The 12,704-nt window shown below is 34.3% G+C and overlaps 1 protein-coding gene across 1 annotated transcript in view; it reads right to left on the bottom strand.

Moving 5' to 3' along the window:
- LOC101899866 (phospholipid-transporting ATPase ID) overlaps window positions 1-12,704 on the bottom strand; it is a 145,583-nt gene that overhangs the window by 104,672 nt on the left and 28,207 nt on the right. Inside the window, exons 2-3 of the mRNA XM_059121691.1 lie at window positions 4,922-5,347; window positions 4,663-4,844 (exon numbers count right to left, since the gene is read on the bottom strand). Coding sequence (XP_058977674.1) covers window positions 4,663-4,756 — 94 coding nt within the window. The 5' untranslated portion in view covers window positions 4,757-4,844; window positions 4,922-5,347. The remainder of the gene's footprint in view (window positions 1-4,662; window positions 4,845-4,921; window positions 5,348-12,704) is intronic.

Raw genomic sequence — 12,704 nt, 5'->3', positions numbered from 1 at the left:
AGATAATAATATCCGAAGTGTAGGTCAACACGCATACTCTCTTCCGCCTATTTAGGTGGTACCGAAAAGAATGATCTTATTTATCATCTCACCACGCTTTGCATTATTTTAAGCACAGACAATGGGTCTTTATAATGGGACACCTGTTTGGGATTTCGAATTTTAATTTTTTTTTAAATAGTAACACGGCTGGCAACTTTTGATTGCCCGAAATGTTCATTTTGAAGAATTGTCATCTAACATTGAGATTTTAATTTCATTTCCCTTCCCATACTTTCTGGGTTATTTTTTCAATTCTCTCAGAGCGAATGTAATATTTCTCTATTTTGCTAGGTTTTTACTGCCAAAGAATTACAGGAGCACAACACATAAATATATACCCTTCGTAACCATAGAGGTGTTTAAGACAAAACCATTTTAGCCTTGCTTATAACTACCTAAGAATCTCTTACATTTACAAGGGCCCCTGTAACCAAATGCCTAGTTCGTGGCAACCCTGTAATAGTTTTTTTTCTTTCTTTGAATAACCAATGTAAACATATTTGTCAGCAATTTGCAAATATGTTTTCAAATATCCAATAAAATAAAACTTTAATAAACCAAGCTAGTGTTGTTGTTGTTCTCGTCACTGTGATTTACATATAAACTTGGTATATACGAGTACAAATGTATGTAAGTATATAATTCACATTTCCTGTTATTAGTTCTGTTGTTTACTTTAAAAGTTTAAATATTGATTGAATTTGTCATAAAAGTATTAAAAAATGTGTACATGAGAGTGTGCGTGTGTTTGTAGGCTTGATTATAGTCTATAGATATATATTGGCACTGATTCAATTCCAAACCCAAGCAAATGTAACTCGACCCCTAATGACGTTAAATGATCTGTATTATTGTTGTTTAATTATTCCATGGGACAGATTTTCCTAAAACAGACAGATTTGCTCTATTTGCGGCTGCGGCAAAACAAATCGATGAGACCGGTTATGGTTTCAAGATTTTTATCTCGAACGCAATTACATAATGTACCGGTTATATTAATATTTCATTTTTTGCTATTATTGTGGTTGTTGTTAACTTAGCTTTTAAGTAGAAAATAATTGTTAGGTTTTTCTCGTCCATGTGGGAAATTCTCTGATTAAGGCCTGAATATTAATGCAAAGTTCGCTATATTGATTGGTCTTTTTTTGGGAACAAAGCAATTTCAGTTGAAATTATTATAATTATGTCAAGCGATTAAATATATCTTTTAATTGATGCTCTTAAAAAATATTTTTTATGATACGATAAAAATGATTTCAAATTCCATATTTTTTTTCGGCGAGATACGTTGCAGAATTGCGTTACAAGCAATAAATTCCACATAACCTCTACCTTGCCATAATCCCAAAAATAATTACAAATGCATACATCCTGCATTGCCAATAACACTGCGCGACAATTTTCGAGTCATGGTCATTCAAATCTTAAGTGGAGGTAATAATATTCGGTTAGTAGATCAAAATCCTAAACGGGTTTTACTTTCTCAGGCTTAACTCAATACTTCGCAAAATTAAAGATAGAGCTTTAAATTATAGGTAGGCCCACTTTTTGGTATAGCCCCCAAATTTGTTCGTAATGGTTATTACAGCCTAATACAGAAAATTGTCTATGCAGGTCCACGTCTTCGTATAGCCCCAATATAACGGCTACATTCGGTGTTTTTAAGTTTTTATTAGAATTTTTAAAGGATTTTATTTTATTTATTTATTTATTTTTTTTTTTTTTTGAAAATTACCAAATTCGTTTCAAATGGTGGAGAGTATTCAAAGTTCGGCCCAGGCGAACTTACGGATTTTTTACTTGTTATACCCTCAACCATATGACTAGAGAGTGTATATATAATTTAATAGGTCAAAACGTGCCTAGTCGAAATAAAGATTTTAGACCTTAGGTCTCTTTGGACCAAATCCGTTTCAGAACATTTAGAGTCGATCTAGCGACATCCGTCCGTCTGTCTGTCTGGCTGGTGCGCATGATAACTCTTGAAGGGAGTTTGGTCCAAACTTGGTACATCGTAATATTTTTGTCAAACTTAGATCGAATTCGGAGATGGACAATATCGGTACACTCCTACTGGTGCCTGCCCCACCACAGGTCGAAATTTTTAAAAAATATATTTTCTGCAGAGAAAGGGAAAGTATCATCCGATTTTGCCCCAACATTGCAAATCCTAATATTTTCGTCAGTGCTAGGTCAGGTGTGAAAATGGACAATATTGGTCCACTCCATCAAGTACTTCCCCCACAAAAGATCAAAATCTGAATAATTATAACTCTTATAATATGAGTTGTAAGGGTCCGATTGTCTTCAAATTACACACATCACAATATTTTTTATTAACCCAAGTTCTGCTGTGAAGATGGGATATATCGGTCCACTCCTTCTGGTACCTTCCCCACAAGAGGTCAAAATTGTTAATATCCATGAAGCTCATAAAGCGCAAAATTAACATCAGATTCCATTCAGACTTGGCAAATCTCAATATTTCTATCAACATAAGATCTTTTATAAAGATGGTAGAGATCGGATTATTCCTTCTGGTACCTGCCCCACAAAGGGTCAAACTTTTGATTAATCAAAACGATCATAAAATCCGAAATAAGCATCCGGTTCTCTTCAAATTAAACACATCACAATTTTTTTTTTATTGGCCCAAAGTCTGATGTCAAGATGAAGTACCACCACAAAGGGTAAACATTTTGAATATCCTTCCATGAAGCATATCTCAATATTTCTATCAACACAATATCTTTTTAGAGATCGGACCATTTCTCTTAATACCTCCCCCACATAAGGTTCAAGATTTTGAAAAACGAAACGCTCACAGAAAGCGAAATATTCATCCAACTCTCTTTAAATTTCACACATACAACCATTTTTGCTAATACAAGATCTGTTGTGAAGGTGATATATAACATAACCATAATACCCCCAAAGGGCCACAATTTACAATACTTAGAACTTGTTGTATCTAAATATTCCTTTCAACTTGCTACATGCAGGGTGATAAAAAAACTGCAACAAAATCAAATGCCATATTTTTTATCTTTTTTAATTTCATTGAATAAAAGCAAAAATTGTTGGAAATAGCATCAAATTTTAGAGTAGGTTTAGTAGGTTTAGCTTTAATACACCCTCAGGAATATTTTCGCGAATCGGCGGCCCATACCATCACCATGGCCGGCGCTTGAATTCTGGTGGACAACCGAAGGGGCACATTTTCAGCTGACCTCTTTGGCTGGACAACGAATTTTTTATCATCGAAGAAAACCAAATTCGGCAGTTCAACACTTTCGGCCAAACGAAGCAACTCTTTAGCTCTTTTGAGTCTATTTTCTTTCTATTGCAGTGTAAGTTCTTGAACTTTTTGGAATTTCAATGGCTTTACCCCGAGCTCATTTTTCAATATTTGACGAATGGAATATTACTATATCTTCACCTCACGAGCCATTTTCGGCCTCTGCGACGCGGGTTTCGATCAAGTCGCTTCTTTACTTTTCAAACCATTTCTGCTGATGTTGCTGTTTTCTTCCGTCCACTTCTTTGACGTTGGGCTACGCTACCAGTATTACGGTAACGAGCAATGGTACGAGACACAAAAGATTTATTCACATTTAAATGCTGGAGTGATCCAACTATAGCCACTTGTGGTTCTCCAGCCAAATATAAAGAAATCACACTTTCACGCTTGAATTCCAGTAAAATTTTAACATTTACATATCTCTGGATAGAAGTTCATCTTCTTTGAAGAAAGTTTAGATCTTATAGCAAGATGGATTAAATTATGAAAGAAGACCTCTTAGAGATCTTCTTCATGGTAAAGCCCTATAACAGAGAGAAGACCTCTAACAGACCTTCTTAGCAGATTTTTTATGAAGAGAAGATGTTTAACAGCGTTTCTACAGAGAGGGGATCTTAAGTGGTCCTCTAAAAAGAGAAGACCTTAAAAATTATCCAAAGGAAATAAGATCATTAACATATCTTCAAAGGAGAGAATGCTTTTAACAATAAAGATGGTTGTAAACAGTAGTTCTACGTAGAAAAGGCCTTTTGCAGGTCTTCTATGGACAGAAAACATTAAAAGAGTCTTCAATGGAGAAACGACCTTCAACATGTTTCTAAGAAGAGCAGGTTTTTGGAAGGATTTCTATGGAGGGAAAACAACTTAAATAGGACTTTCATAAAATGAAGACCTTTAATAGATCTTCTATGGAAAGAGGAACTCTGAGAGGTCTTCTATGGCACCAAAACCTTCAATACGTTTTCTAGGGAGAGAAGGCTTTTCACAAGTCTTCTATAGAGAAATTATCTTTACTCGACCTTTTTTGGAGAAAATATCATTGAGAGAAAGTATTCTATGGAAAGAAGACCTTCAACAGGTCTTATACCAAGAAAAGACCTGTAATGGGTCAGACCTTCCATAATTCTACATTTTAATTCCAACTCATTTTCAATTCACATCTCCAACTTCACCCACTCAGTATAAAGGGAAATAACAATTATTTCGACATATATAAAATGTCAAAGTTCAAAATATCACATACAGTTGCGGTCAAACATATATATATTGTCAATGTAAATAATTTAATTAAAACAAACAGCCGAGGCTCGCTCACTTACCATTGTGCATCTGAGGTTGTGTCTTTGTTCCCATTCTGTTTTTGTGTCGGGGGTTGAAGGTGGTCTTGATCCAGGTTAGAAGTTCGGACAACATAAATTTGAGCGTTGAGAGTAACACACAAAATAAGGGTTAATCCAAAATAGAGAGGGGGCCGGCAAAGGGGCCCGTTGTTGACTTATGGCTACGATTAACGAGATACGAAGTTAACACTTAACAATTAACGGTGTCTTATAGATAAATACGTAAAAACACACACACACACGCACACGTACACATACACATACAAAATTTATAACAGCCACGTTAATATCGTTAACAAAGATGAGGAGAATATAGTTATTGTTGTTGTTGTATATAAGTGCACTTTATAGTACCGATTTGCTATTTCACTGGCTTTTCTCAAAGTCTTGGCGTTTAACTGGCGTTTTGTAATTCAAAATTTTAGCACTTCTTTGTTATTTGTCGTCGTTTTGAATTAACAGCTTTGGTTTCGATTTTCTTTTTGAATGCGCTGAGGCAAATTAAGTTGTCACTCGGATTGACTCGTTATTACTTTTCCCGGTGGTCTTGGCTTCAGCGGTGGCTCACGTCTACGTTTCTGCGAAATCTTTATTGGAATCCCATCAAGATAATCCAGTTCCAGAGGATACTCCATGTGGTGGATGTTTAGCGTACACTGATGGCCTGCAACGAAAGAAGCCGAAAAGAAAGAAACGAAATAAAATTAAGAATTTTCATTACAAATATTTTTCAATGTCATTCGAGTTGAGGTGGGGGCGGCAGCGTAGGAGGAATCCCCGGGCAATCCACATCGAATGTCATTAAATATGTTCAATAATTATTAAATATTTAAATGTGAATATTTCTCTATGAACACAATGTGTGAGCATTATATCAGGCAGTCGGGGTGGGGGTGGAGGGGTCGAGGCAGAGAACTTAAATCCAAAGGAAAATCCAAAACTGAATTCAATGAAAATCATTGTCTTCGAACGTATGTCGTGTTGCAAGGTAGTGGGTGGTTGGTTGCCTCATTACACGATAATCGAAACAATGTGAAAATACTTGGCCCCATCGCAGATGTCTTTCATATGACCACGGACATGGCACTACCTCCACCGCTACTGACGATTTTCCAGCTTCGTTATTTCCCAGAGCCTAATCAAACATGTAATTATGTAAAGTTCATTAACAATGTTTGATTTTTAAATTTTTGAATAAAAATAAACATTAATTCACCTTGAAACAGACAATGCGCAGTGATTGAAATGTGGAAATGGGAGTTCAGGGTTTGATTTCAAATCCAGATTGAAAGCATTGAAGTAATTATAACGATGATACAATCGTAGGAATTTTTTAATATTCCTACACTATTTTGAGTCGCATCGAATTCAAAACACGTATTTGATTTATTCACTCCTGCTGAAGACTCTTACCAAACGGAATGAATGGCAGATCACAAGTGGCAATAATTAGCAATGTAACGGCTTTAGACGAGGCCATGAGAGCATTTTCTCTTGCTACTAGTATTACCGACCTATTTTTGATGGACACGATACCGTACAGCAGATATCATTCTCCAGATAGGTCACGGCCACAAAATCTTCAGTGGGGTTGCTGATTTAGAGATCAGGTGAAACCAACAGGTCGACAGAGAAGGGGAAGTAAAAGAGTAACAGCCTCTATACCCGACCTTCAAAGTGTCAAAGTTAAGTAGATTTTGGATTCGAAGAAAATGTAATACGAAGAGCTTCCATTATATGATATACCTCCTATTTTTCCTGCCAACGAAATTTTCAAAAATTTCCCAAAAAAATGTTTTTATTCAATTTTCATAATTTTTATAAATTTTCAAAAATGTCTTAAGAAATCAATATTTTTTGGTCAGGAAATTTATGACTTCTGACCAGTATGTCCTTGAGAGCGTTTTAAAATCCACTATTCTTAGTCGGGATATTTTAAAAAATATGCATTCGTCTAATTATGTACGCATGAATGGAACTTTCCAAAATTGATCTTCGTCTAGCCTCTAAAATACCATCTAATATGCCTTATGAAGCGCTTAACCAATGGCGGAAAGCGGTGCACAATGATTAATGAATGGGTCTTCACTAGATTCCAGTTTTCAATTTCATCTTCACCGAAAACCAAGAAGGTTCTTAAAAAAATTGTTTAAAAATCCAGGATTTTTTTGGTCAGAGTTTCTTAAAATGATTATTTGAATAATACACGATATTTGTTCAAGATGTCCTTAAAATTAAAGTTATTAAAAACGATTTCGTACAAAATCGCCGATTTTTGATCAGGATGTCCTTGAAAACATTTTTGATGTTTGTTCAGAATGTTCTTGAAAACTTTTCTTAAAAAAAAGGATTTTATGTCAGAGAGTCTTCAGAAATATCTTAAAAATCCATGATTTGTGATCAGGATATTTTTTCTGAAAAATCGAAAACTTTTTTCTTTAAAAATGGTTCCTGGCTTGGAGCTTTTTGATTTTTTAAATATCCACAATTTTGATCTGGAGCTATTGAAATGCCCTAATCAAAATTCTCCAAAGACAATTCACGATTTTTGATTTTGATAAGAAGTTCTATAAACATGAACGATTTTTTTGACCAAGAAATTTAAAAAATATGTTTAAAAATCAAGAACAGGTGGTCATATCCTTAAAAAAGTGGTCAAATGATGTCCTTGAAAAAAAAAATGGTTTAAATTCAGGAATTTTGGTCAGGATGGGTTAAAAAAATTCTTTCAAAAAAAAAAAGATTTTTAGTCAAAATATCCTTAAATTAATATGTTAAACAACATAAGATTTTTCCTTATATTTAGTTAGGATGCCCTTAAAATATATATATTTTTAAATCCAAGAATTTGGGCCAGGATGTCCTATTTTTTTCATAAACAATCTAAGACCTTTTGTCCTTAAAAATATTTTTGTGATTTGTAGCTTCTTGATTTAAAAAGTGGAGGTTTGGAAACAGTTTCTTAAAAATGTCTTAGATAAAATTTACTAAAAACAATTCACGATATCTGGTCTGGAGATCCTTGAAGATATTTTCTAAAAAACACAATTTTTGGCTCGATGGTCATTGAAAATCCAAGACATCTTCTTTTCGGCCACGAAACTTAAAAGATATGCTTATTTTTTAAAATCCAAGAATTTGGGCCAGGATTTCCCAAAAATATTTTCATAAAAATATTCAGGATGACCTTAAAGAAAATTCTCAAAACACAATCCACGATTTTTCATCTAGATCACCTTGGAGAGAATTCCTAAAAAATACACAATATTTGGTTAGTAGTAGAATATCTACAATTTTTTATTTTTAACCACGAAATGTGAAAAATTGAAAAAAAAAATCCACAATATGGGTTCATGAACATTAATCAAATCCACTAATTTTGATCAGGATGAGGAAAAAAATTACAAAAAATCAAAGATTTTTGGTCAGAATGTCCATAAATCTATATGGTCCATAAATCTATATGTCCTTAAAACTCAACTTTATTTGCTTAGGATGACCTTAAAATAAGAAAATATATAATTTTAATACAAGAATTTGGTCCGGGATGTCATAAAAATATTTTCATAAAAAATACTCAGGATGGCCTTAAAAAAAATTCTTAAAAAAATCCATGTTTATTGGGAGGATGTATTTGATATTTTAAATTCAAGATCTTCCAAATTTCCAATTTTTTTTTTCTCAGTAGGTCCTTAACAAATTTTCTTAAAAAATCCACAATATTTATTCATTATTTTATTTTATTTATTAAAAAAGAAAACTTCAGGAGTTTTGGCCATGGGACATTTGAACATTTTTCTTAAAAAAGTAGGTTTCTTTGTCAGAAGATACATAAAAATGTTTTATAAGTACACAATATTTGGACATTGAGGTCCTTGAGAAAAGGACAAATTTTTCTAATAAAGACCTTGACAATTTTTCTTAAAGAAACCAAAATTTTGAGTCAAAATGACTTACTAATATTTTCTTTAAATTCAACGAATTTTGGAAAGGAGGTCCTTGAAAAAGATTCCTCAAAATCATGTTTTTAACAAATTTTTGCAAATAATGTACGTTTCTTGGTATGGAAGTCTTGAAAATATATCTTAAATTCATAACTTTTGGTCAGATGGTTTATTATTTTTTCCACGTTATTGTCAGAAGACCCTCAGAAAACCAACTACAAAAACAAAATATAATTTTTGAAGAGTAAATATTTTAATTTCTTTTAAGTTCATAATTCTTGAGCCGTATGTTTTTGACTTTTTTAATTCAAGACTCAATGGATAAGACAAAAATATTATGATGTTCAAAGTATGGATCATCAACAGTCTTTCCAATTTATATGGGATTCGGAATTGTTAAACTTTTATCCATTTGTTGAGTAAGTATTGAAAATATGATACAATATATATTGCATATGCACAACTTATCTCATATTAAAAAGAATATTCTGATGCACGAAATTTGTAGAAAAACTATAAATAATTTTACATATTTCAATTATTTATTAACTTTAACCCATTGTGGAAGAACTACCAAAAGGAATGGACCAATGTCCATTTTTGTATATAGTCTAATCTTGGTACAAATATTTTGATATACTAAGTATGGACACTACAGAATAGTTATTAGTTATTTAGATTAGTTTTTTCAATAAACTGGGAAGGTACCAGAAGGGGTGGACTAATATTGCTCTATATCTAATATTAAAGGATATATTCGGACGTTTTACGGGAATTATGGTCGTAAATGTTGTATTTGTGGGGAGAGGTAAACAAGAAAGAGTTGACCGACAGTGTCTATATTCGGAACTTAAGTTAGCGGGATTAAAATATTGCTCCGTAAAAGTTCGAAGTTCCTTTAGCTTTATGCGAGATATATCAAGTTTTTAGCAAATTTTCAACTTTTGAGAGGGTGGTATCGGAAATATATTTGCAATCTTTGAGCTCGACCTAAGTATGATCAAAAATGTTTCGATACATTTTGTCTAAATTGCGATTATTGCCTCCAGAAGACAGAAAAGCAGATGGACATCGCTAGTTCGGCTTCGAAAGTTTCTAAAATATATTTTATCCAAAGAGACAAGAGGGATTACAACATAATGAAGAAAGTAGCTCCCTTTCACAAACCTGCCAGTGTCATCCTCAGAATTATTTACAAATTATCAAACCTATAAATTTATTTAACAACACGCATACAATTGTTGTCGCAAACAATATGTGTAAATGTGCGTTCTTTCTGGTCGAAAATAATAGCAAACTGCTGCAACAACAACAACAAAACCTATTGTTCGAGGATGAGGAAATGTCATGTAAATAAATAATAATAATAATAACAACAATCATCAACAACAACAGAAAAGATATTATAATAAAATAAGTAAAAATGTAAATACGATGTTAATGTTCAGCAATACGAATAAATACGAAAATAATCGAATGAATGAATAAATAAAATAAGGCAAAGAAAGGCAAGAGTTGAACGACTGGAAGGGTGTACTGGCCAAAATATGTAGTGGCATGTGGTTGCTGTTTAGATGACATGGAAATTATTTTGTGGTTAAATAGACTGGATTTGAGTCAATCGAAAAATAAATGGGAATTAACAAGGAATTCTGGATGTAATCCTTTGGGAGTTTAATACAATTCTACATAGAGAAGAGAAAAAAAACTCATTTAAAAAAATGGAGAACGTACCGAATAAATCTTAAAAGCGAATAGGTTTTTAGAAGTCCAATTCAATTGTTCCAGAGACACTGAACACACATCTCCAAACGCAACACATTTGCAATCGTCAGCAATTGTTAGGAAAAAAATACATCTAGAATTAGGTACACCAGTGCGAATGAATTACATTGCCACGTATACGCCACGCTGTCCCACCATTTGTGCAATTGGTCATGGAATATTTTCAAAACCCACAAATTAATATAAATTTTTAATTTTTTATTTGTTTTTAATTTGTCTACGCCACCATCTCACTCACATTGTCACAAGGTCAATGTAATTTTGCTGCTGTTGTTGTCGTCGCATTGCCATTTTACAATAATTATTTCGTTAGTTTGTAGTTTAAACCAGACACAGACGTAGCATGCCATGAGAACTTTGTCCTGCAACATGTCATTGCCAGTAAATTGTCGCGACTGTACCGAGAAGCGATTAAAACCTTATCCTTTGTAAGGAGCAAAAAACTACAAAATTGTACAGAGACATCCTAAGAAGGATTCTATCCAACTTCAAAGAGAAGATTAAAGGAAGAATGGAACATGCAGGATATCAGAGAAAGAATTCGAAAATTAAAACAAATTTGAGAGAAAAATGAGGAAATATTTAAAACTTAGAAGTATCGTTACAAGGGAACTGATCCTGGTCTATATAGACGAAATTGTTTCCATAGACGAGCTGAAAAGTATTTTTTTTATAGTCTAGCTGAATGGTCGGCTTCATAGACTAAAATGACGTCTTTATGGACGAGCTCGGAGTTCGTCTTTAAAGACGAGCCAGAGGTCGTCTCTATAGACAAGCCAGAGATCGTCTTAAACGAGCCAGAGGTCGTCTCTATAGACGAGCCAGAGGTCGTCTCTATAGACGAGCCAGAGGTCGTCTCTATAGACGAGCCAGAGGTCGTCTCTATAGACGAGCCAGAGATCGTCTCTATAGGCGAGCCAGAGGTCGTCTTTAAAGACGAGCCGGATATCTTCTCTATAGACGAGCCAGTGGTCGTCTCTATAGACGACGAGCCAGAGGTCGTCTCTATAGGCGAACCAGAGGTCGTCTCTATAGACGACGAGCCAGAGGTCGTCTTCATAGACGAGCTGACAGGTCGTCTCCATAGACGAGCTGACAGGTCGTCTCCATAGACGAGCTGACAGGTCGTCTCCATAGACGAGCTGACAGGTCGTCTCCATAGACGAGCTGACAGGTCGTCTCCATAGACGAGCTGAAAGGTCATCTTAAAAACGAGCTGAAAGGTCGTCTTCATGGACGGCGTCTCTATAGACGATATGTTCGTTGTTCGTATTAGCCGCCGAGCTGAAGCTGTTTTTATAATCGGACTATTACTAAAAGTGCTCAATGGAGGTGAGCTGAGGAAATATTTCTGGAAAAGTTGCTGGAAGTCTTTTTAGAAGGCCTGATGGGAAATCTAGTCGATTTAAAAGAGGTATTTTTGACGAGCAGACTGCAATGTTGTAAAAGAGTGGTAAAGAAGTTTTTCTAAAATTCCTGTAAGGAGTCACTCTAGGAGAGCTGAAGAGGTTTTTATGGATGCGCCGAAGAAATTTTCAGATACGAGCTTATGTCGCTTTTTCTTAGATGAGCTAATAGGGTCTTTGTAAAAGAGTTTATTCTTCATATTTATGGAGAGTTAAAGGAAGTCGTTCCGTAGACCTGAGGGATGTATTTCAACTCGAGCTCGTTATATCCTAAAGATGAGTTGAATGTAATAGTTTAGGAAGAGTCGAAGAGAATTTTCTTAGAAGAGATGAAAGAAGTCTTCACATACGGTCTCAAGAAGTCTGTGTTTAGAATTCAAGGCCCTTTATACACATCCATCCCAAAAGGCCCTGGATATCTGGGTAGTTTAAGTCTTTGAAAATTAATCGAATCCGCCTTAAAGTTTGAAAAATATACTTCCGATAAATATTTTCACAGACTGCTTTTGATTTGTATATTTTTGCTGCTTAACTCAAATATGTATAGCCCCAACATCAAATTAACAAACTTCATGAAAATGATTACAAATCGCGGAAGTGTTTTTACCTCCAAATCGTCCCGCTCCACCAATTTAGGTAACCGGACTGAAATCTTCCGAGCAAGCAATGAATGATTGCTTCTAACCGAAAATTATCGAAACTTATGATTAATGTCAATTGGAGTGTGTCATGTCATGCCGACCGAACGACCGACCAACAGACAATGGAGAGAATTTGTAATTTAATCATTTCAATGAACAAAGTTTGAAGCGACTATTTACAGCTGATGGCTCTAATATTCTATTGAGGAAATTATTATGAGGCTAGTAACACACACATGAACACA

Source organism: Musca domestica, unplaced genomic scaffold, assembly GCF_030504385.1.
Source record: "Musca domestica strain aabys unplaced genomic scaffold, Musca_domestica.polishedcontigs.V.1.1 2, whole genome shotgun sequence".
NCBI classification, from domain to species: Eukaryota; Metazoa; Arthropoda; class Insecta; order Diptera; family Muscidae; genus Musca; species Musca domestica.
Note: the sequence above shows the minus strand (reverse complement) of the source record. Positions and strands in the feature narration are given on the sequence as shown.